The 26,336-nt window shown below is 37.6% G+C and overlaps 1 protein-coding gene, 1 long non-coding RNA gene and 3 other non-coding genes across 5 annotated transcripts; 3 read left to right on the top strand and 2 right to left on the bottom strand.

Moving 5' to 3' along the window:
• The first annotated feature begins 365 nt into the window (after positions 1–365).
• Positions 366–5,455, top strand: LOC113496769 (protein extra-macrochaetae-like). The gene is made up of 2 exons (XM_026876093.1): positions 366–841; positions 4,624–5,455. The coding sequence occupies exons 1-2, from the start codon at positions 455–457 to the stop codon at positions 4,663–4,665; spliced, it is 429 nt and encodes a 142-aa protein (XP_026731894.1). The 5' UTR covers positions 366–454; the 3' UTR covers positions 4,666–5,455.
• Positions 5,456–6,625: 1,170 nt separating this feature from the next.
• Trnar-acg lies at positions 6,626–6,698 on the bottom strand. Its single transcript has one exon. It is a non-coding gene; the product is annotated as a tRNA-Arg (tRNA).
• Positions 6,699–7,237: 539 nt separating this feature from the next.
• Positions 7,238–12,351, bottom strand: LOC113496779. The gene is made up of 2 exons (XR_003400841.1): positions 11,191–12,351; positions 7,238–7,415 (listed from the first exon to the last, which is right to left on the bottom strand). It is a non-coding gene; the product is annotated as an uncharacterized LOC113496779 (long non-coding RNA).
• A 5,013-nt stretch (positions 12,352–17,364) lies between these two features.
• Positions 17,365–17,446, top strand: Trnas-aga. Its single transcript has one exon. It is a non-coding gene; the product is annotated as a tRNA-Ser (tRNA).
• Positions 17,447–25,769: 8,323 nt separating this feature from the next.
• Positions 25,770–25,842, top strand: Trnar-acg. Its single transcript has one exon. It is a non-coding gene; the product is annotated as a tRNA-Arg (tRNA).
• Positions 25,843–26,336: the final 494 nt, after the last annotated feature.

Here is a 26,336-nt window from a genome sequence, read left to right on the forward strand (position 1 = left end):
ATACTTATATAACAGTCCATTAGGTATATATAAATGACTTGGGTAGCTACTTAATAAAAATCGCATGTTTAATGCTTCATTGGTACATGTTTTATTGACTTTATTTTAGGGCCTTCACTAATGTAAACTATCAACATTACAATTAAAACCCAGAAATAAACAAGATTAAAGTCAGGACAAAGTGCATGTCACGAGCGCAACGGCCTTACTCAGGGCCGCCCAGCGCGGCAGACGCGGCGCCCACCGCCCGCCATGGGAAAAATCAGGCTTCGCCGCCCCCGCCCCCGCCCCGCGCGCCCATTGGACCGCCCGGCGCCGCCCCGCGCCCCACCAGCGCGCATAAATACTACGGCGCTACGCGCATCTCCTCATTCCTCGCTCGCTACTCGCGCCCAACGCACGTCCCGCGTTTGTGTTTGTTCCAACCCAGTGTTCGTGTTCAGTGATAGTCACAATGAAAGCGATAACAGCAGTGTGCGCGACCGGCGCCTCCGTCCCGGCAATCGCCAGCGGCCGAGTGCAGCGGCACCGCGACGGCGAGAATGCCGAGATCCAGATGTACCTCTCCAAGCTGCAGGATCTGGTGCCCTTCATGCCCAAGAACAGAAAGATCTCCAAGTTGGAGGTGATCCAGCACGTGATCGACTACATCTGCGACCTTCAGTCGGCGCTGGAGAACCACCCCGCCATGGAGCAGTTCGACGCAGAGGGCGCTTTGGCGGCTCCGCCGTGCGCCGCGGCGCCGCAGCCTCGCGCGCACCGGCGCCCGCTCGGGCCCCGCGCCGCGCCCAACACCTTCCTGCGCCAGACAACCCCTAGCCAGGAGCACAGAAATCAAATTGTAAGTGTCTATATTTTTACCAACTCTACTTTTTCTCCTCAACAAATTATTTACTTGCCCTAGCTAGTTATTAACAAATAAAGTACCGTAATAATCCATTACAGCCTTAGATCTTATAAATAGACCGCGCTATTAAAACTAACTGACTACTAACGCTTATGTGGATCATTAATTTCCGAGTAGAAAGTTTACTCACCAATAACAAATGCATCTAAGTCAAACAACACGTGCAAAGACCATTAGTGGCTTTCAGTAGAGATAATGTAGCCGTTGCACTAGTTAGTAAGAGATACCTACTATTGCATAAAAAGTATATGAAATCGGCCGTGTCGGTGTTTTTGCGGCGCGCGCGCACCTGCGTGTTTCGCAAGCGCGGGAAGGTAAAAGCGGAGATGCAGAGTTTCACAACCCGACACACGCATCACCATGAAAATTATTTTATAGATCAACTTACTATCATAGAATTTTCAAAGATTGGAGTGTAGCCCCGTAACTGTACTGAACTTACTTAAATACGTCATCTCTTAACAATGTGAAATATTTTCGATGTTTATTGCTCGAGGCAATAATAATCCACTTTCAATTAAAATCGTCACGTAAACATAAACATCTACTGTACAATGACGAGCGCGTCAGACTCGTGATGAAATCATAGATTCGGTAAATAAGCAGTCTCAGTGTAAACCGCTGTTCACGCATGCGTGACTGCTGTTTTGAATTTCAGCCTTGAAGCGCGGCCACCTGCGCCGGCGCCGCGTAAACGACCATGTACTGACACACAATCTGAATATTCAACACATATTTATCTTGCTCGTTTAACATTCCGTCTGACACCTGTGTGTGATTGCCATTTCGTCATTCCCATTTACCACGACGGAGAATTAAATCGTTGGTCGGTGACTCGGTAGCTCACTGGTACCGTCTGTAGGTACACAATTAGACGTCCGCGAAGCTCTAGAACAACTAAAAATGCTGCAGGTCGCAGAGAGATAGTTGTGTGCGTCCGCTCGCGGCAGGTGCATCTTGCAGGATTTATTCGAGCGCTGTGCGATTACGAGCCTCAGGCGCAATGCGCGCTCGTTAATACTTGGTCGCGCCACGTAAATTTTAATCACTGCCAGTTGTTGGAACCGAGGGAAATGTTCAAAACAAGCGTGATTTAAGAGACGCAACGTGCCGTGCTGTATTTACAGAGAGGCGACGCAAGTGCCACGTACAACTCACTTGCGATACAGTTTTAAATTGTTACCGCTCAACTGAGGTGGTATCAAAGCGTGATAAAAACTTCGAAAACCATTTGGCGTGTCTTTTTGACGATTACGTTCTTTGTCTATGACTTTTCCGTGGAACTATGTAATTTTTCGTGATTAGCTACACAATATCTTATTATGTAACTTTCTGGCGGAACTAACATACCATAATAGTCTTGGCGCCGGCTACACACTTACCGCAATAAGTAAACATAATACTTTCTATAGAAACAAATCTAACCGATTGATGACGGCATAAAATTTGAATTCATAAGATAAAACGTTTGCCATTAAACACCAGTAAACAACTTATCAGCTGAACAACAAACATCGATTAATTAGAGCCGGGCGCCGGCAGTGTCGCGATATCCAAAGATATTTACTAATATACCGCCTACCTACTATAATATTGGAATGTGGACCAATCGCGCCGCATTCTTGAATATCAAATTATACATTCGCACAAGGACATAAAACACGAAATGTTCGATCTTTGTTTTCCCAAAGATGAAATGGTTGTTCATAAGGCCTAGAAAGAGAGTCTCGGGCTGGGGGCGATCGTGTTGGAATTCGTATCTCCATCGTGCTCGTCGTGAGGCGGCATTTCACGACAGTATCTCGTGAGCCATCGGGCGCCGTGTGCCACAAACCTCCGGTCACGAGCATACGCCACACTGCCACGGCGACCGTAATTGTTGCTTACAGCTGCCAGCCGCCGGCATTCGAAAGGCCGTGAGATCAATCTACTCCGCTCTTTAAAACGACTGCTCTTTAAAATCTCCGTGGTTTTTTTCCTGGTTTTCCCTCTGCCCACTTACCCCAATGGCCTTTTATTCTTGTTTGACTTTTCACTTCACCCATAATAAGCTGCTAAGTACCGTAATGACAATTGTTAGGCGTGTAATCCGCTGCGGTAGCACCCTCACTCTATTGCACATAAAGGGCGCAACCCTATTCATAATCATATCTTTAATACTTCATGTAGGAACAATTACAAATAGTTCGTTTTCATTCCTTGTTTACAATAGAAAGGCATATCTGTCTCTTCTGAACTATAGTTTGTCAATATCACTTAATCATTCAATTACAGGCCCGCATGTTGCCTTTTGATACCAATTTAAGAACCCCTACCTACGGTTATCCGACGGAAACTCGATATAATCAGTCACAGTTTTTGTCTAGTACCCGTCAATCTACATTCAATTAAAATAAATACTTATTGAGAAGAGAGGTGTTCTCTGTGAGGACAGTACATACACGTAGATGCAGGCAGTGCGGTAGGCGTCGCCCACGCTCGGCGCGCGGCCGGGCTCCGCTGGCGCGGACAGGCGACACTAACGAGCCGCCAGGTGTCCGCGGCTCTCGCCCACGCTCGCCCGCTCCTCCGAATATCTTTGTCTCCGCGCACCTCGCGCATAAATCGCGCACGTGAAAGTTTTACGAGCACCTTTACGCTTCTCCGAACTAATAAACCGCACAGCGTCGGCGAGTAGACAATGCAACCTCACCGCGAAATGTCTCGACAGCGCCATGCACACGTGCAGCGATTTCGCCGATCGCTTGGAATCCATCGACGATGGATCGATCGAGGGCATTGTGCGGGTAACGGTCGCTCGCAGCTGCGTGTGAACACACGTGACGGCGCCGGTGGCCGGATAGCTAAATAAATGCGACGAACACTGAACATACCAACATACCTATTCATTATCCGGCCGACAATGCTCGTCTCATAAAGGGATTTCACGTGTGCGCACTCGCAAAGTCCCGATCCGTTCGGGACATGTGTGCTCTCCCTTCGGTATGTATCCGTAAATAGGGTGTGGCCACGTGCGGCCGTTCAGCTGTGTCGCGGATGTGCCCGGACGGGAAGCCGTAATCTAACACTCGCTGATACCCACAAGTTACACTGAAACTGCTACCGACCTTTATCTAATAGCAAAAAAACGAAACGCGAGATGCATTTCCAAAACTGTATTCGGTAGCTGCAAATGCTCCGAAAAATCAAATAAGCTATCCAGAATTATACATAATAAACTACCAAAACAACAGAAGGCCCATTGTCCGGGCAATAATGAATTAAAACAGTGTTTAAACGAGCGCATATGCGCTGACAGATGGCCGGACGCGGGCGCGGCCGAGATGCGCATATGCCACACGATGCTATTTGTCACAATCACTAATTCCTGTTACGTGGCCGTCGTTACTGCATCAGCAGCTACTGCATAATCCCACACCTTAAATCAAGCGTTTTAAAGATATATAAGTCACAAATCATAAGTACACAAGACAATTGAACATACTAATAGAAGACATCATATCGCTTACATTTAATAGCAGTCGATCATAATAATGCTGTAATCCTGACAGAAACTAGGGTTGAATATGCGCGCGCATCTGTGCAATGATTGGTAGCTGCACCCTCGCATTAAGTCCCCGGGCTCTCCTTTTCTTATCAAAACGTTATCGAATAGTATTTACACGCATTTAATGTATTGGCAAACTTTACTTATGTACTTTTCCTCTTTGTTACAGACGCCTGAAAAGCAAAACCAACCGGACAGGCCCTCGTGCTAAGTGTTGACTAGAATAAGAGAGACAATATAATTTATGGTAATGTTTATATACCTCGAGAGGGCCGCGCCGCACCCCGGGCCCCGGGCCCCGGCCGGGAGCCCCGCGCCCCGCGCCCCAGTTCCAGTGAACATCATCAGCGACGATGATATCCTATGCACGATCTCGTTACGATCAGTAAACTACTTTAATGTAATTGTTTTGTGGCATTACACGCAGAAGACTTGAGCATTGCAATGCAATCCCCCGCGCTCGCCTGGAGAGCCGCGGCTTGTTTTGTTATAATGTTTTGTGTAAAAAGCTTTACTAGGTAGTTAGTAGTGTAATAAATGTAAATTTTCCATGTTTGTAAATAAGTATGTTGAGTGGTTTTGTGGTACATCCAGGAGACGATCTGTCGAACATCAAATTATATATTTTGTAATAAATAGATACTTATTACTATTCAGAACACTTCACGTACAAATTGCCGTAGTATTTCATTTCTTTGTAAATCTTTTTTTGTTAGAGAATGACAATCCTATCTTTTAGTTATAAAACTAATGCTTCCATTTATATCAAAGAAGTGAACCGGTTGAAAGTCGGTTCACGTATATAATTATATTATTTTAAGTTATTTCATGAGTGTGATTTTGCATGGCGATTTTGTTTCTAATAAATGTTCAAATATTATTATGTGAGTGCTTCACGCAAATTTTCTATTATTAACTTATGATTTGTGTTTAGCACATTACTTTATGTAAATAATGTAAGTAAAAAACTAAATGAATATAAAAATACTGAAAATTATCGATTTGATACATTTTATTTTGATTATAAGGTGAAGATGCTTTAATTATCTTTATATACATAATTACTTATGGTGTATTATAATTTTAAATAGACTGTTATAGTTTTAGTTGAGGTGCGTTAATAATGATCAAATATTGCGTTGTTGGTGGGTCCGTGGTGACCGTGTACCACGAGACGGGTGTGGTGGTGCCTCCGCACTCAGGCAGCTAAAGTTCCAACTCTGTGTCACAAATTGTACGTCTTGATTGCATTTCACAATGTTAATCACCCACTTTTTTCCTTTATTATTTAGTTTTATAAATTGTGCACTGATTTTTATTAAGTACCAGTACAATGAAACAGAAAATTAAAAAAATATTAAGTCTATATGATCTCTTTTATTTACCTATTTACAGATGATTAATAATCATCACTCACTGAAAACAAAATAACAAAAAAGTTTATGAAAATACCAGACTAATAAAAAGTACAATAAAATAATGATTATGCAATAAATTTACATATTTACTGCATAATCATATAACCAAAGAAAAGGACCAAAATATTTTTTTATAAAGTCATAAACAAATTGGGTTACACGCTAATTTGGTTTTAACTGGCAGAAAGTATTCCTATTCAATCAAATACAATAATAATTTTATAGAAGCATGTTGATTTCTAAATGAGTACATGTATTTAACACAAATTATATTACATTTTCCATTTAGCCTTAACCTCAAACGAAGAAAAAAAAAGTATGTAATTGCTTGGGTTCTCAAATATAAATGATATTAAAAAAAATGAAAAATCTTATACCATTTTTTTTTTAATTTCATTCCGTCACAAATCCGGCAAGATCACGCGATTGCATCACGAGCAATTATCGCAACTACAATATTTGGTCAGCTGCGTACATAATGAACTACAACAACAAACGATGCATAAATTACATTCCACTTTACCACTCAAGCATAAAGCTCAAATTCCTTTACCAACACGCCTACGATATTAACAAGCCAATTTATACCGTGATACGATAGCAGTAAGTCGAATACGGTAAATTGAAAACACAATACATAATTGGTATGGTGAGCGTTGGTTCGCAAACATTAGTTCGATGCCGTCATACGAACAATGCGACTAATTACCAATATGAGGTAAACATGCAAAAATAACAAGCAAAAGATTATCGCGACCCTGCCAGGATTCGAACCTGGAATCTTCTGATCCGTAGTCAGACGCGTTATCCGTTGCGCCACAGGGCCAGTTGTAGGATTGACCGAAATAGATTATTGTGTAGCTATCTCTTTTACAAGTATTTTGCCTGTGAGTTGCTCTACTTTGCATTAAAATGCATGAAAATATTTTACTAAATAATGTTTAGTTTATATAAGGTAGAGCAACATTCTTGCAGTATGTTCAGGCGTGTTGGCGGGTCGTAAGGTCAGGGATCACACACAGCACACCGTGACAGGTTGTTAGCTACGTAACGAGACGGGCCGAGGATCGCTAACCCGACAGCTAGCGTGAAACGTTTAACACCTAGTTTAAATTCGATATTTTACTATTTAAAACTTGCTAGTTCCATGTAATAAACGTTGAGTAAAATACCGAACTTATGACTTATTTCCTCTACATTCCTAAAAAAGGTAGAATTATTTTTTTAATTTTTTCTACCTGAAAATGACTCATACCCATAACCCTAAAGTAAAATGACAAAATCACAATAGGAAAAATATTTTCCAAAACGAACGTAACCCTTCTCATTTCAGCCTACAAAAAAGAGAAGTAAGAAAACAATACGTTTATAGTTATCAAGAATTTAAATAGTCGGTCCCGTTACTTGGTTTTTCAGGCTCGCTATCACACCGATAAACAAGCGGCGATTATTCACGCAGGTGCGCCTGCGCCGGCGACGACGACCTTCGCTCGGTGCACGTGTATTGTCTTCACTCCACGACAAAAAGATATCTCTGTGTTACCTGTCAGAGCAAAAAGAATGACTCATATCTTGGAAGGAAAAGCAGGCCTGAAACCAACCAGTTTGTAAAGGATTCAGCAAAGCATAATGTTTATTTTACCATATTTTTTACCATTCCCCATTCTGATTGAATACAATTCGTTGGTACTTTATTTCGAAGAGGTGATTGTTTCGTTCCTGTGAAATTTATCATATATGTATTCTTATATTATGCCTGTACGAATTATTTATTTGCGTACCTATATATGTATTTTAGCGCCTGAATCTGTGTGTCTTTGTGCATGTGACTTGAATGTTCGTGGAAATCCCCTCAACTCAAGTATAAACTTTCGTAGTGCGGGAGTCGTTTTATTTTACGAAAAAAGCACCTCATCATTTTCGATTACTGTTACGTTGATAACATTTTGTGAGGTAAGTTCTCATAACTATTCAAATAAGTAATTGTTTTAAGCAGAACCAGCTGCTACCTCGATTCCAAATATGGTTTCCTAAGCCATTCAAATAGGAATTTTAAGCATTATGTTCATTTTGCTAGCATTGTTAGAAATTCGTACATCATTTTTATTGAAATTTCGCAATTAGATTATTCTATTATCTAACCATTTCCTTACAGGCGCGTACTCTACCTACGACATAAAGGTAATTAAAAGTATCAATTCTTTGAAGGGTACCAATTATATAATACAAATATAAACAACCACGCGAAATCTTATTACATTAAAACAAAATTGAGTACCAAAATCTGTTTCAACAGAATAAACTCAAACTCCACAAGACTCTACCTTAAAAAAAGAAAACAAAAATACAATTCTCATGTATTGCTGTTATTACTCAACAACAACTTCCGAATCGTATGAAAATAGCATCGGAACACTACATGTATGTATAGTGGATATTGTAGTTTGTTGATTGGTTTGCAGGTGTTTGAGAGCCGTGGCAAATGGTGTTACACGCATTAACGTCAAGAATCTACCGTGCGAAACCCGAGTCTGGCTCAGATAACGACCCGAGAATTGCGCAGATTGCCAGCCATTTACTCTTTAGTTATACTGTTACTTGTTAAAAATGTAACGTTTTTACTGGATGTCATGACTAGAGCCCGTCAGATAGACTTTATCGGTCGACTAAATTTATATAATCTGTAAGAACCTTTAACAAAGTACACGCCAAAAATTATAATTTTGATGATCTTAATTTATGATATCACTAATTCGGTTGCTAAAAGTGGTCTGCGGAGGATCTAAGAAAGTGTAACAGGATATAGGTAAGCGATGAGTAATTTTACCCAATTTGAAATTTTCGCCAATCTTTCTGCGTACAAGATTATGTGTTGCTCAGCACAAGTTCACTGTATGATAACAAGTAATTGGTCAATAATACTTAAGTAAGTTTAATACATACAGTTTCCAACTTACGTAGATTCGAATATGTCCTTTATAAGAGGATAACAGTCTAATCTAGGCAAATAAGACCTCTTCGCTAAATTCAATTTTATGAACATTGAATGCGTTTAAACAAGCGACTCTACTTGGATTTTTTTTGCAAAAATGCAAATAGAAAAAGTTTGAATCGAAAACGTACTCATATAATAAGTAATGTTATCAAAGTCGATAAAGAATGTAATTAAAATGCGAAATTCCTCATTAACGACTAATTTATTAGAGTTTAGAATCGAATAACCACAGACATTCCTAAAGAATTGTATAGAATTAGCAGTGTAGTATCATAAAAACGGTGTATTATTTATTTTTATCGATGTCTCTTGCCATAAAACATCAAATCAAAGAGGTCTTATAACACCTACCTTTACCTAACTCTACATTCACAAATACATTGAATAATTAAAATACGTATAACGCTTCACGGAAATAAGGTAATTGATATATGTGCGGATAATCTGATAGGTATCAGGGTATCACAATCGGCGTGATAGCGATAGTGTACGGACAGGTGGGCGAGGCAGGTGTTTGCACCGACTCGGTGTGCCCGCACCTCACTGATAAGATTACGATAACACACTTAATCACGCTGAAGCACCGTAACGTTGAGTACTAATGTACTAAGACTTCGCTATTTATTTCATACAGTTTGCTCGTCTTATCAGTAAACGTACGTTTTCTTCAAGGATAGTGATATTGTGTGCGGTTTTTAGGGTTTCGTAGCATATAGAAGTAAAACTGCTTTTACTATTGAGTATAATAAATATATTGTATTTAAACTTATTCCACCTGTTTTAAAATCGAGTGACTATTTGAAATAAAAGCCGCATTTTTGAGTTGCTGAACAGTCATAACATTTCAGTATCTTACGTAGGCAGCAGGTACAGTATTCAGCGCTTAGCAACTTGCAGTAAGGTTTCAAAACACCGACAGTCTTGCAGAAATTTAACATAATACGCATTATATACAAACATTTATTGACTCGGCTGCGTTGTCTGACTATTGAAATGAAATTCTACAGTGTACCTAGCGGTGTAAACAAGTCAACACAAAGACTGCTTGTCGCGTCAAATTGTTTTAGGTATTTGCTTTTACAAATCAATATAAACAGAAACTCAACGAAAAATAGCTCTTATTACAGAGACATAAAGTTGTTTCATAATGAATAAGGTCCGAGGTCTGCTGTAAGCAAAATACCGCACGAACCGCGAATTATTGCAACAAGAGGCGTAACTAGGCAACGCGGTTATGCTAACCATAACAATAAGCCGTTGTTAGCCGACGATACGGTCGGCTACATAAGTTTACACACGCAATCTGTGGCTAAACAATACTCCGTAATACCAACTCTGCTTCGTAACGGCCAAACAACTTGCACAATGTTGATTTACAACGTAAAATTTACGTCCCACACGTCTTAGAAGAACAAAGAACTTGATTGTCCAGTTTATACATCAGTGTCAAAGTAGCTCATCAATTCGTATCGACCTCGAGGTAACACACCGCAGGCAGCCATTACTGCGCATTTGCTTCTTTCACTTGTTTGAATGCTGTGCGCGGCCGCCAAAATATGGTTTACAACTGAAATTCCAACGCTTCAAAGAACAATTAGCTACAATAGCTACATTCTCGTTTTCCCGTGATCCTGTGCAATATAGTACAAAGATTTAACATGAGCCAAATGTATCACTCAGTGTATCATGCTCTTATATCCTTTCAAACAACCTTTGCAGACATTTTATCCTTAAGTTAATGTCAAACATAGCTATTCTCTTGACCAACTACTATGTATTTCGAAATAATATAGCAGCTTCACAACACACACAGTTTCAGAAGTATATAGCATAGCTATCATGTACAAAACCACAAGTAATTTTCCTCAGTCGAGTGTTACAGCTTACACAACTAGATAAACACTTCGCACACGTCCTGTGTTTGTTTTCCTTTAGTAAAACGACATATTTGAGATACGTGATAAACTGAACATCATTAAACGTACTTACATTATTCCACATTTATAAGAAAGATATTTTTTTACACAAACTATTCTGAAAGATAAATTGTATTTGAATTTCTAATTGAATTGCATGTTGCCGTGCCACAAAAGCTTTCTCTAACTTCTATAAATGATTTAATATTTATTGAGACGATGTTTTAGATCTCAGTAGTTTTTATACTTTTTATACAAGTAGCAACATTCAGTACGTAAGAACTGTTTAGATGTAAGTATAGAAGGGAAACTCGATGTTGATAAAATTTTCCATGGTATAACCTACGCTGCAGTACGTTTTTTTTTTTTGTATTTAGTTAAGCAGAGGAATCCTCAAGGCTACTCACCTTCTCGGTTAAGATGCGGGTAGTGTCAGAACTCTTACTGACCAAAACCTATGCAAACATCTCCCACATTTAATCTTTGCGAGGCAATGCAATGCAATTCATTACGCACCATACTGTGGTAACTAATAACTTTTGATAGGTAAAATACACCTATGAATATCTACAAAAATATGCACGTGTCCCGATTTGACGTATTTTCTGCGGCACCTGTATATCAATTCGTAACGTCGTAAACAAAATTAAATCACTGATACAACGATTACCGTTGAATTTATTTTTATCGTACGATGTGATAGCACTTAAAATACTTCTACAAAGTCCACATGATAAGAGTTATCAGTGCACAGGTGTTTGAACTGAGTTTGTACTGAATGCACTGGATGTGGACACTTGTAAGTACTCTTATCTCCTTCACATCTATAAATTTCGGCGTAAATTCATAATCCTGTTGTTTTACGATTGTCGGGAAATGAGTCAGTGTGGTTTGTAAAATAAAACCAGTCCCTACATGTTCCATTGCTGGCAAAACTTCTTCATCACGCTAGGTCGTTGCAGGTTGGCGATTTTGAGGTACAATATGTGAAATTCAGTTTTTCACACGATGTATTAACCGTATTTCAGTGGTATCTTAGAATAATTAAAAACATATGTTCATTATAACTTTAAAATAGGCACGTTAAAACTTTGCCTATAACAGTCTTAGTACCTATATCAGGCATCCAAAAAACGGACAAATCAGCAATAAACGCGTGGTGCGTATTTTGTTCTAAAACAAAAAATCGTTTGGGCCGGTGTAATACACCTTTTCTTCGTTAAAAGAACGCATAAGAAAACTTTAAAAAAAACCTCATGCTTTCACGTTTTCTGATCTTCTTATATTCGAAGTGACGTGGACAAAAAATGTTTAAATAGATACAGCTTTCCTCAATGCAATTAATGTTAGGTACGCGTACCACAAATAAGTTTATCAATATAAGTCAATGTGCTAAATCGATTAAAATCGGATTAACGTTAAGTAATTGATTACATTACCAACAAAAACAGAAGCGGAACTGCGTAGTACTAAATATCACAAATGCTTACCTATCTATAAGCTACGTAGTTCTACGAATATTGTTGATAAAGTTTGTTTATACGGAAGGCTTTTTGTAACCCTTTCGCTCAAAAACCACAAGCCGAATGTGGACGAAATTTAGTACACAGATAGTTCATAACATGGATTTTTATATTCCTGTCACATCGTTTTCGATTTATAGCGGGAGGAGCCGTAGGCAACAGCTAGTATGAAATACCGCAAGTCTATACCTATAAATTCGTGTATCCGTATAAAATGTTGGTGGAGCACAAAGTACGAGGGCACGGTGACTAGTTAACCTTTCACGAACACTCAACGTGATATATTATTCATGCCATAATTGAAAGAAACTGACGAATTCTTCAAAATACCCGATTACCATCAAAGCATCGTAAGCCCATAGAATACAGGTGTTTGTGGAACATTCACCTAGGATAATGGGAAGTGTATTATCATATATTACAATAATAGTAAATCGGAACAACAGTTTTTTTGTGTGATCGCATTAAATTTTCATAAGAAATTGAAATTCTGAACGCAAAAGTAAACAGTTTTGGGACAATGTATGCGTAGAATTTCAAGCAACATCTGGCAGACTGATAAATATATATCAGTTTATCTTAATGCTTTATTCACAAATCTTATAGTTTAGTTTTTATTCTGATACAATAGGTTTTTTATTTGAATAATGCCTCAAAGAAATCTCAGTTAAAATTACGTAGTTTTAGGAATGGTATTCTTTAACCTACAGAAATCAAATCAGACTAAAAGCCACATTTCGCTGATTAATGTTTTCAAATTCCACTAGTTTGCTGACTTCAGCGGACAAATGTGCAGAATAACAAATAAATCTCAGGTATTACCCATTTCCAGCAAATGTTATATTTTCGATAAGGTCCTAAGCGTTAAGCTTAACTTAATTTACCTGTAATTTGTTTAGGCATAAGTCTGAAAATACGTAAAGAAAACAATTTACACTGAATTTGCATTAATTTTTATTCATTAGAAGTACGTACTGAATGTGACATGAACTACAGGTCAATAACCTTACGCCGAAATGCAAAAACAAACATTACACCGTCTTTCATAAAACATTTCCGAGTAAATAGAATTTTCTAACAAAACAATAATGTACCGTGAGTCCCCCGGGTCAAACGTGAGTGAAACTGACGTACTAACACTAGGACAAAAGGTTGCCACCATTGCCAAATAGGACCGCCTTTATAGTTGTGAAAAGAGACAGCACTCTTCAACGCGTAGAGCAGCCTCTCTGTTTAACAACTGTAACCTTTTTTCTTTATATAGTGGTGGTAGGGCCTCAGTTAAATATTCATCGGGTGTAAAGGGCAACACTGCGCATATTTCCCCTGAGCCTCCGTACCCCTACAACTCATTTTCATTTCATAAGTTTGCTGACATTTCCATACCCGATTACTTTACGACTGTCTATTTTAACATATGGTAACTTATTTGAACTTTTCTACGTTCCGTTAAACTATGGACCGTGATTTTAGCAGTTGTTTATTTACATAATAGCACTTAATTATTGATATGTGAAGCAAAAATCTCGCATAACACTTTCTGTCTCTACAATTCTGTATCTAACGGAAATAACTTGTCTCCTTTCTCCCTTTACAATCATACCTTCATTGTTTTCTTTGAATGTTCTCTTACAAGACTATATGTACGACCAGTTACCTACTATATATGTACAATAAGTAAAAAAAACCTCTAACCAAGCGGCTACAATAGCTAACGTCAACAAAAAACGCACAAACGTATGAAAATGACAGGTCTAAGTCACGTGATTAATCGAAACAAAATGGAATTTCCATACATTTGAGCGGTTTTTCTAACGTTACCGATTGCACTAATGTCACTTGCAGTAGAAGTAACAGTTAATAGGTGTGTATTACATACATTGCCGCACAAACGCATACAGCGTATCTGTCGTTGCGTTAGCTGCACCGGAAGCGATGGCCCGGTCACCTCGTGCATTGTATACGAAATAAGCACCCACAGTCCCACAGAGAAACACTAGATGCCTACACTGACTCTGACATAGTATTCTATTTTTAGCCTATTCACGATAATGCTAAATGCAATTTGTTATTCTATTCAACAAGCTTTGCGCTGGGTTTGTACTTGGTGCTCAGTGAATACTGAATGATGACGTCAGATTAACTAATCAATTGCTGTAGGTGATTTTGTAATCTGACTATAAAATTGTCGTTTAAATAACAATAAAATCAACTAATTATATAGTTCGGATTTACGGAGGAAGTTGTAAAGACAGTTCAAAGCCTTTCGTCTCTTTTTAATGTGTCGGTTACCTTAGCTATTCAACATAAAAAGATGTTAGAAAGAGAACGGTTTTAAAACAATTAAATTGTTATTTGCTTCGTTTTCCTCAGTACTTGGCTGCGGACTAAGCACTTTGGAACATACAAGTGTGCTCCACTCGTGATAATTTGCTTGTTATATACCACTCGTCGTTGCGAAATTACAAGTTCTGAATTGAATTCTGCTAGAAAATTACTTAATACCTTTTGTATATAAATTATTAATTTTTATTTTGCATAGTATTTTTTATACTTACAATTAATTTTAAAGACAATTGAAAAAAAAAATATTCTGTTGAAATAACCTTCGGTAACGTGAGATAGATTCATGATTATTTATTAAAAAACGGTTTACTCAGTAATTCTCGGGATAAACCATTGTTAAATAAATAATTATTTTAAATATGTACTATATTATTTACGACACTATTTAAATAATGGAATAATATTTCCTCACAAGCCCTACCCAGAAAATGTAACTACCATTCAACCAGTAGCAACATTTCATACAAGACAGACTGCATGTAAACCATGCATGTAAACCTGCATGTAATACATGTCATCTATTAACACCCAAACTGTAACATATTTCAATGTGAATACTGTGAGACGCCGCCAATGGAGACAAATCGCGACTAAACGTGAAAATGTAATGACAATGTGTAATTGTGTATGTGGCGTCTCACCGCTCGTTCTAAATATAAAACGCTTAGTTCACGCTTTAGCATTGTCTCCTCACAATGCAGCACTGTTTAAAATACGCATGCAAAAGAATGCAACTGTCTAGTAAAGTGAATTTGTATTCTAGGGTTGCCACGCAGTACTTAATAGGCGCATTCAACGCGTGTCAATGTCAAACTAGTGCGCTAGTCATAGCTACAATCATATTCTGTTACTGGGACCCGTTTGTTATGAAGATATGGCTTGGCAGACATCTTTGTTCAGTCTTCAGTACCTACTCCAACAAAAACGATTTTTTAGTTGAAATTCTGAATTCTAAAAGGTTGTGACATGTTGCACTGTATTCGTTGGTAAAATTAGTTTACCTTTTTTATTAAATTACTATCTGTTGTCCAATGGTGTTTAGCGACTATATTAGTAGGATTTCCATGAGGATTACCCACTCAGTGTAACAGAATAAGGTTATCTTTCTAATTATGTACAAACACAGGTGTGCTCTCGCTTCGATAATCCGACACGATTGGAGCCAGTTCACTCGTAATATTCACGATATTTTACAGCCTTTTTTGGATACCAAAATACAAATCTGTCTTAAAACTTCTATCCTGGCACACAATAAAATATATGTCAATAAAAATTCTTAATTTAAACATTAACAAATTTTCAAAACACGCTATAAAACAGATGCATCGCTTAAGTATTCATTAAAAAAATAATTTAAATCCGTCATTAATTTCAATGTACAAATAATTAGCCGCCATTTTCCTCAATGAGTATGGCGGCCCTATACCGGTTCACACCGGTTTAGCGTTGTTTTGTTTACGTCACGCTGTATGCACGATACTGAAACCACGTCACTGTGGTATATTTGTGATGGATTACATTTACATGTTTTTGCTTTTTTATGTTTTATTCATAAGCTCAAAAAATCAACAACTCGTACTCGGAACTCTACAAAAACAAGGAAAGATTAGTCTGCTTGGAGTAAAGCGTGTGACTACATTACTACGAAATAAGAAAGACAATATTTAGTGGTATATATTTCGTCAGCGTCACCTGCATGAAGGTGTTTAAACCTCGAAAGAAGAACTTTCGAGGTTTAAACACTTTTCTTATTATCTTTCTTTATTTTTCTTTATCTTTCTGACTGACACAGAAATAAAATAATAAACTTTCCATCGCAAATCAATACCGCATACTCTACATTGTCTACCAAAAAAGGCAATACAAATGTCGAATGACAATTACCGAACATATTCGTATTTACATTTCCAACTTTAGTAGTTCGCTGTTAAACGCTTTATAGGAATTCCCAATTAGCAAACGACCAAACAACGAGATTACAATGATAATGTAAAATCGTGAACGAGGCGGATTAGTGAACAAGGGATAACGATTTTATGGCGTACAATGACGTATTTGAGGCTATATTTGGATCTATCTTACCTTTAGCAAAATAATAAAGAGAAGTTAGGCAAAAAACAAAAAGCAATCGCAAACAAAAGACAGCCGTGCAAGAAAACGTTCCTAATTTAAATGATAATAAACTAAAACTCTTTATTCTCAAACCATCTGAAATAGTTAAGCCGATGTTCAGGGCAATGATTAATTCGTGCTGTTTTACAGGCGCGTGCGCATCTCATAATCATAAAACCGCACTTGTGTTGAGAACAGACCGGGGATTTCTCGCTCCATTTATTATGTTTTAGTGCCTGACTTACAGCTGAGTAAATAGGCGGTCACTGTTGTAAGTACAATCATTCCACAAATAACCAATACTTATTGCCATCGCTTCCGATTTAAGCTTTCAATTTATAATCAGTTTATCTTTGTTTAATTACAGTTCCGATGGAGTAAGTCTACGCGTCGAACACTCTCTTCTTGCTATTCTAAGAGCAGCGCGTCAAACTACGCGATCTTAAACAGCGATAAGAACCGGAGTAATCAATACTTAATTGTATAATTAAAAGCAGCTGCAAAAGCTTAATGACTACAACTTTTGCGCTATCTAATCTAGTTTTTCTTAAATATAACGTCACTACACACAAGATACATAATTTCGACACTCTCCACAAGGCAGTCGTGGCCGAGCGGTTAAGGCGTCTGACTAGAAATCAGATTCCCTCTGGGAGCGTAGGTTCGAATCCTACCGACTGCGGACTTTTTTGTATTTTTATGATATGCCACAAGTAATTTAAAGAATTTTATAGCAAACTGTATTTTTCCATTCTTTACAAAAATAACAATGGCCGATATTTATCAGAAGCGGAAAATAAAAGGTACTGAAAAAGCTTGTGTTATCCCCTCCCTAATTAACGCAGTCATTATTTTAAATCAGTATCCAGCATCGTGGAAAGTAACGAGCGTAAACATCGATCGGAAGATGGCTGGCAGGGTCTCATTAAGCCGTGTGCACGTGCGTCGCCGACGGCGGAGCGACCGAGCGATGCCGGCCCGATCGCGCCAGGGCTGCGGCTTGCGACACCATCGCACTATCGCGATACTTTATACTCGACACTCGCAGTAAAAGCAGATCTTACCGATTGTATCACAAAGCTTGCGTTAAATCAAGAACATACAATGTAAATGTTGCATTAACACTGAACAAACGTTGCCATAAATGTTGAAGGTTTAAATTATAAGGAAAATATTGAATCAATGTCAATCGGCTTCATCAAGGTTATGTGATACAGTTTAAGTTGGAACTAGCGATATAAATAGTCATTCTCAAGATCATTTACCCACGTAAACAATGACATTTACAACCAATTCTATGGCGATCATCTATAAATAAATGAGCACTATAAATTAAATCTTATATGTCAAGTGAATAGTCCCTATTAGGTAAGTAATTTATTTCTTCGTATAAACACACCAAGCAAGGCGTTAATTTTGTTTGCTTTATAATATACTTTTTGTAGGCAGAGGAAGTACGATTTTACATGAGCTCGTAAATCACTTCCCGAGTTTTTGTCATTTAACTCAGCGAAGTGCAAGTCCGATAACAGTTGCGAAAGAGATTTAGATAAAAAAACAACACGATGATTGTATAAAAACACAATTTGCGCTGGAAATGAAACACTAAACCGCATTAGGTGCGGCCAACTGGCGCGGGACACCCCTACACTAACTTCTCGTCATGGGATTACGAGTCCGTACCAGGGATTTAAGGTTTCATTACTCGGCTGCGGCCGTCTCCCTTGTCTCATGCCTTCATACCCCTACTCGGGAAACTCGAGTCGAAAATGTGAGAATTGTAACACTGTGTGAAGTTGATAAGACATGCTAAATATAGAGTGAACATTGAACACGATAATGGTAATTCAAATATCCTTGACATCAATAACCATTGGTTGTAAGTATGACACATTTTTACAGTATCACGTGAGCTTTAACAATAGGCTTTTATTTGTCTTTAATTTCAGTTGAAGCGAAGTAAACCTTAAATACTATTATGATCATATCTGCATGCAATCATCCGCTATTGGGTATTACGGACCTCACCTTTTTTGGCACTGTTTCTGTTATGCTGAAAATCCAGAAAAGAAAATTTGTGAAAAATCATTGAACAATTTTCTTTTGATTAAAGTCGAATGATAGAAGACGCACCGTTAGTAGGGGCAGTTTTCCCCTATAGAAAACTGAAGCTATAGAGTCAAACTCAAGAGCAATGGGGAGCGTAGCGAGGCGAGACCTCTAATGTACAAATATTGCGGAGGAAATGAATATATTCGACATTGTGCGCCCTCCGAGGGCTGTGCAAGTGGTACAAGTGCACGTTTTGATTAAGTCACCCCGTCATATGAATTTATGGCAGAATTTCGTGACGACGACATGAATTGATGGATTATATCTTTATTTCTAGTTAATTATTCTATCTATAAATAGTCTTTTATTCATGCTACATTGTAAAGTAATTATGCATGATTGGCTGAGACAATCGCTAGTTTAATTATGTATTTGTATGAGGATACTTCAGCTGTAGGTACAACTATGTATAAAGTAATGAAATACATTGTTTTGCCTGTTAATTTATACTTGTTTGTGTATAACATAACCTCGACTTTTCCTACACTGTCGTTCTATTATGTACATTTGTTGACCGGGTGTTTATTCATATGAGAGATCATAAAACATTATTAGATCGCGAATGTAGCCAGTTGTTACCATTCGAAGCAATCCCGCATCCAGCAGGTCCCAAGTGTCCCGCTAATACTCCATATGGCGTAACACCATGCGCAATTCATAAACAACCAAACAATCAAGACCCCTGAGAATTCATACAAACCCCCATTTCATCTTTTAGTTTAAAGGGGTGCGAGGGGGCGGGGTAGGTCTGGTTATAGTTGTCTATTATCGTTAGTAGTTTGGGGCGGAAAAACTGATGCAACGACATATGCATGCATTAGGTATGATGAGACAATTCCGACATTAGTAGTTCACTCACTTAATTTGTACAACTGCTAGTTTTGTTTTATGTGCCGTGGATAATGTGTATAATCTACAAATTGTCTGCTATATTTAAGAACATAATAATTGTTTGTCTGTTTAAAACTTTATTGTTATTCTGAAAACTACAAGATTAAGTTTGATTTAAAAAAGGATACAATATATGGACCTTTCGGAGTTAGTACTCTAAATATCAAAGCGAAATTTTGCCATAGTTTTAACTTAGACTTTCCGTTCGTGTAATGCTAGATACTAATAAACATTTGTTTTTTTTTTTCTAAATAACTGTTACTTTACAAAATCCAGACTCATAAACATAAGCCTAAGCAACCAAGCTCAGCACTTATTTGTACATTTAACAAACCCGACCATCCAATTCCCCGTATTTGAATAATAACTGCAATAACAGAGTTTGCTCATCAAGCATTAAATTCTTAAACGTTCATGTTCTCGTGTGACGGTCTCATATACCAGCGTCGGTCTGGCGCCGGTCAGGTGACACCTTCGCAGCTTCGGCCACTCGGCACTATTCACGACTTCACTGGTGTCACCTACTTATGTCAAACGATTTAAATCACGGAATATAATAGTAGAGGGAAGTGCCTTAAGCTTTACCAAACAGGTCAACAGTAGACCTGTTTGGTAAAGCTTATTTCAACAATGCTTGTCGTCTAAATTGTTCAGTTTCAGAATTAAAAAAGTAGTTTAGAAAGGAAAGTATATGTTTTGTTTAGTTATAAAGTAAAACAGGTTTTATATCTGTGTTAATATGGTTGATCATCATCTAATACAAATGTCACACGCTTAATAAAAGTGTCACTTCCTTTTATAAATCTGTTCCGTGTATTAAATAATCGTGTGATAAACAATGCAATGCGATCTTCTTGGAAACGGCTGAGAAACGTTACGTAGACGGCGAAGTTGGGAATATTTAAAAAAGCTTTTGAATGTTTAATGTAGCATTATGTTGGAACTACTTTACATTCATGATAATGTCATAAAAAACTCATATACACATGATTTGACGAAGCCCGATGATGTTTTAAACATCGCTTCTAAGCACGGAAATAGACAACTTTCTGACAACACTCTGTATATTCCAAAATTCTTTGACACATAAGAGACGTAAGTAATAGTTTACTACAAGGAACGGAACAAATTAAGGCACTCGAAACGTGAATGAACGTTCTTGTAACTTTAAAGAGCTGAATGAGGTATCTAAGTAAAATGCCGTGTTTGCAGTTCCCACGGACAGGCCGCTGTTAGCACCTCACTACAAACACAAGACACACACATCACCTTAGTAAGACATTACTACATGAGCTTGTCCAGGTAAAACAAAAACAAACGTCATACAAGTATTGAGCAATGCGAAGGCAGATTCCACTTTTTCTAGACGCATCGCATTACAGAATCGATTACTTGTGGATAAACGAGTGCTGTGAGAAATATACAGACATTCAAAGTATTCGAGTTACGACTTAGGTTTGTTTGAGAAATATATCACGGTAATGTTATGAAACTGAGTTAATGCTAAAACCTATTTCCATTTTTATTTAGAAATAGAATCGTTTTATGTACAGTTTCATTTTCTCCCATAGATAAATGGAAAAAAATATACTTCTCATAATACCAACCACAAAACCCAATAATTCTCATAAAACACAAACAATTTCACGGTAATACAGGGTGTAAGGAACACCGTACCACCAAAGTCGCATAATGACTTTAAAATAACGTGTTAATTAATATTAAAGAAGTCGCTACCGTCGGAGATTAATATTTATAGATTTAGTCATTTTTGAGCACGCAATGAATTAATTACCGCGCGATCCTTACGCTCAGCGTACGTACTTACACGAACTGTAATGTGGTAGGAGGGCGACACTCGGCGACACGATCGAAACATTCGAAACGCGCGCGCATTTTATAAAAATGTTGTGATGTAACGAAAAACAATCACAAAAAAATACCAATCAATTTACACTATTCTGACTTCAATCTGTGTCTTGTGTATTATTAAATCAAACCTACTCTTACCTTAATCTCGCTCACTTCTAACCAGATAAATCTGCTGCTGAACCCAGGGCAAAAAGTACCGCGTCCAGTAAATGTTCATCGCGAGACTTGCATTGCCACGTGCTTCGCCATAACACATTAGCATGTTGCCATTCTCCCGGGCGGTAAAATAACCTATCGAGCTACTAGGATCGTAATTTAAATAATACACACACAACACACGCACTTATATCACTTAACACAATAAAATTGTCTGCCTACACGATAATTAGTCCGCGAATTACCCGATTGCACATGCACATTCGATTAGCGTAAGGAACAAACTGAGTAAAAATAGGTACTATTTTGAAAAAAGCCGAACTTTCGGTTTTACCTTTGAGTAGTGTTGGACCTAGGTACCTATGATTCTTTATCGATAAATTACATGAGGTCGAAGTGAATATCGTAAAATTATTCTTGACAATAAAGTACTTAACTTAAACCTTTAAAATTGATTAATCACAAAATGTACTTTTGTGTAAGAACATAATTGTTTTATGTGACTGGAATAATTATTCAGCAGTTCGTAGCAAAAAAAAAAATAAAAATTTTTAAGCAGGAATTTCATTAGGAGATGATGGATATTAGTAACAAAACAGAGTTTAATTTTAGAAAAAATAAATTATTGTTTATAACAACATGTTTTAGAACTACAGAATTCTAAACAATAACAAACTGTTAATAATAAAAGGTTTTAATAAATTTCGTAGTACGATAAGTTGATAAACGCTGAGAAAGTGATTTTTTATTTTATAACATGGAACCCGTGTAACAAAAATCGATGTACTATTTTATCCAGTGTCACAGGTACGTCACTCGCCGATACCGCTGTAGGTGTTTGTCGGCGCGCTGGCGGTGTCAACAAAGGCGGCTAGCGGTGCCTACAAAGCGCGCGGCTTTTTTAAAGGAATAGTAGGCAGGATTACGAATAATGAGTGCGAGTGCGCGCGCAATAGTTGCGCTATCTCTTACGGTTGACGCTCATGTATTGGTTCGGTTTTGACGTCACTTTCGGTTAGATTTGCGAGAGAGCGATGACCGACGAGTACCTTTACGAATCAGCTGATCGGGAGCAGTTTTTAGTGTTTCATTTACATTGCCTTTTTTCGTGAAATCGGCTTAATAATTACTTTCGTTATGAAAATATTATTGAAATACGTAGGAAAAATGATTTTATGACACATAAAATTAAAAAAACGCGAAAAAAAAATGCAATTTTCATGAAAAGACCGATGAAAAATTCCAACGCAGGGGGGTCTGGAATCATGTCTAGAACTCAGGTCCCACGGAAAAGTCACGGTGTTCCTTACACCCTGTATACAAATATGTGCTACATATTTGTATACGTAGTATTTATAGCGGGTTATAAAGAGCGATTGGTGAGTGCGAAGCAGATATAGACGTCATCGAGCGAGCTTTATGAAACTTGTTTATTTGAACGGAAGCGAATCGGCCTCGCTGATGTATGGGATTTACTCGCGCCCCGACGTACCCGGTTATACTTGAACATGGAATGTAGACAAATAAAAGAAGGTAGGACTGATTGCAAGCGTGCCACTATTAGGAGTTGACGATCAACCTTACAATAAGATAAGCTACGTTTTTTTTTTAATACCTTTTTCGATGTAAAGTCTGAAAAGCGACGCGTATATCTTACTTTGCAGTGCATTTGATAGACGGCATAAGCTCCATGAATCAGACGACGAATCAGTAAGTTTGTAGGCAACTCTCGAAACAGTTGCACTTCCTTCTTTTAGCCTATTCTATGTATTTGAGTCCTACAAAATTATGTTGGATTTTTTTTTAGTTTTCTTTTTATTATTCATGTACTTTTGACCATTGTGGTGGTCATGCCGCATGCCGACCCTTGTGCCACCGATGCTCAAAACTAACAAATGTCGTTTTGTTTAACTCCAAACTAGGAAAGAGGTGCTAAAGTTATGAAACTGACAACCATAGTTTTAGAAAGTTGTGAATAAATAAACCTTTAGTAGACTTGCTATCCCAAATGTTGTAAGCGTAAACAAAATATTATCTTTTCTAACAATTAGCACTCTACAGCATCAGTAATGAATAATAGTTAAATAAGAAATTAAATACTTAACTTATAGTAGTTTATTGAAGAAATTCGCTGCAGTAATTTCCATAAAAGGCAGACAACACCTTGTATATTGATCGTGTAAGTTATTTAATGCCTTTAATATCCTTGACCTCGGTTGTTTCCTGTGCAAGAGGTGAACAGGCGAGAAATGTCATCGTCCTGTAGGTCGAGTGGCATTTATAACATTGTATAGGTTATAAAGGTATGTGCTTGATTAATGCAAACTTTAAGAACGAATTTCGGTAAATCTTTACTGTATTGTGCTTAGGACGGCATCAAATGTAAAACACATATCTCGCCTAATAAATAACCGCACCGTTGTTACTCGCAGATGAAAACCTGTGTTACTCGAGACTCCAAGGTGTCAGATACTTCCATATTTTTTACCAAAATTGGATCATCGCCATCTAGGCGCGAAGAGGTTACAAACATAACATGAGCACTTACAATTTGTCTTCTTGGTCTTTATATTTGATTATGATTAAAGCGAACGAAGTTTTATTTTTGAGTTAGTCCCAAACCTACTTCATATTCTTAACCCACTTCTTACAACTTCTTACAACATATCAACTTAAACACCGTTAAACAGATAACATTCCTGGATTATACGCTACATATTAGCAAATGTACCTTAAGTAGAACCATCTGCATCATGCATACCATGACGTCACCATTGAAGTGGTTCACTGAGATAAGAAGTCCACACTTAAGCCCTCACGGGTGTTGAAATCACCTCTCATAACACATTCGTTGTCACCTCTCTATTGACACTTCACAGTTCTCACTAATCTTTAAATACTTTGTTACGAAATTTAAACAAATTGCTCATGTAACTCCAATATCTCACCATGCTACCTTCATTAGAAATGTACATAAACTCTTACGTAAAATACAATTCCAAGTTATGCAATGTTAAGCTCGTCTACCGCTCTGCATATCATTAATATTCATGCGTTTTTGAAATACTCGTTTCGATATTCATTATTCCAATTACGTCTCTTACTCTATTGGTGTACACGTGTATTTTTATTTAGTTTTATTTGTGTAATAAAATTTCATAATACGGTGTTTTTATGAGGGAAGTGGAAATTGTGGTGTGCGCCATTGCGACAGACCACCCGATGAAGTGTTGATAGCCATAGGAACCTTGTCACACTAATTTATGTGCATAATGTTCCTCTTGAAATGTTTTATAGTATGAAAAATAGTCCGAAGTCGTTCAACACGTGAAACGACAAGGGAAATCGTAAAATGAAATGATATTAAAATCTTTTTTTAAGGTCCATTTCTGAGTTTGAAGTGATGTTATGTATATTTTCGCGATGATTTATGCGAACATAAAATGTGTTTTTATTGAGTTCAGATTTTCCTGTTAATTTTAATAGAAATGTTCTTTTGTAAATAATAATGTTGAGATGAACATTATGTTCTAGACATGTTCAATATTGTGTATCGGTGTTAAGTCAATATATTACGAGCAGGCAAACAACCTTGTTTCTAAGCTTATGCGCTGTCAAATTAGAATAAAACTCAAATGACCGCGTTGATGGCGTCGCGCGCCGCCCCGCGGCCGCTGTGGGTACTAGAGCGCACGCGGCTCGCACACGACCTCACTGTTAGCGTTAATTAGTAAAATGTTCACGTGCCCGCTATCTAATGAACCCCATTATGTAACGATCAAAGAAATACATTTAATTGGATCGAAATACAATGATAGCCGAAATAAATTGAATACATAATTCTCTCGCACTTTTTTTTGTAAAAAATACTTAAGAAGCATATTTTTATAACAATTATATGACAAAAAATACCAAAGCTTTTTTGTATAATTTATCTATACCACGTAATGTATAATTTTGTAAACACATATATAGGCCCTGTGGCGCAACGGATAACGCGTCTGACTACGGATCAGAAGATTCCAGGTTCGAATCCTGGCAGGGTCGCACATTCTCTTTTATTCTTTTTCCATTCACTTTCATCTTTATTTGAATCATTTAAAGCTTTTTATGTATATAAGCTACTTAAGTAACGATTTTGGAGCCTAATTTGCTATTTATTTTCAAAAATTATAGACCATCCATGAAGCAAAACACCCTTTGATTTGACTATTGTAGGTACTACCAATAAACATGGTTTTATCGAAACATCGTTCAATAGACGAAAAAATATACCGTCTGTCTATCCATAGGTATGTTTGGTGTAGCTTTGTATGGCGTCTTGACTTATTGATCGGCGTCCGTCGCGTCCCTTTCTCCGGCGAGCCTATCCCCGCTCTGTATCTCGTAATGAGCTTCAAGTTGTTCACTTGTTGAACAATTTTATAGCTAAAACATCAAACAACCGGTCGAGAAATGAAAACAACATTTTTTTTTTGCTATAATGAAACTACATCCAAGATTTTTTTCCAACTACCTACACAAAACCTATTTAAATAAAA

Source organism: Trichoplusia ni, chromosome 1 (assembly GCF_003590095.1).
Source record: "Trichoplusia ni isolate ovarian cell line Hi5 chromosome 1, tn1, whole genome shotgun sequence".
Classification (NCBI taxonomy): domain Eukaryota; kingdom Metazoa; phylum Arthropoda; class Insecta; order Lepidoptera; family Noctuidae; genus Trichoplusia; species Trichoplusia ni.

Coding starts and splice junctions, on each gene's coding strand:
- LOC113496769 (XM_026876093.1), top strand. CDS start 455: ATGAAAGCGATAACAGCAGTGTGCGCGACCGGCGCCTCCGTCCCGGCA. Junction 842..4,623: donor AGGAGCACAGAAATCAAATT/GTAAGTGTCTAT, acceptor TCTTTGTTACAG/ACGCCTGAAAAGCAAAACCA.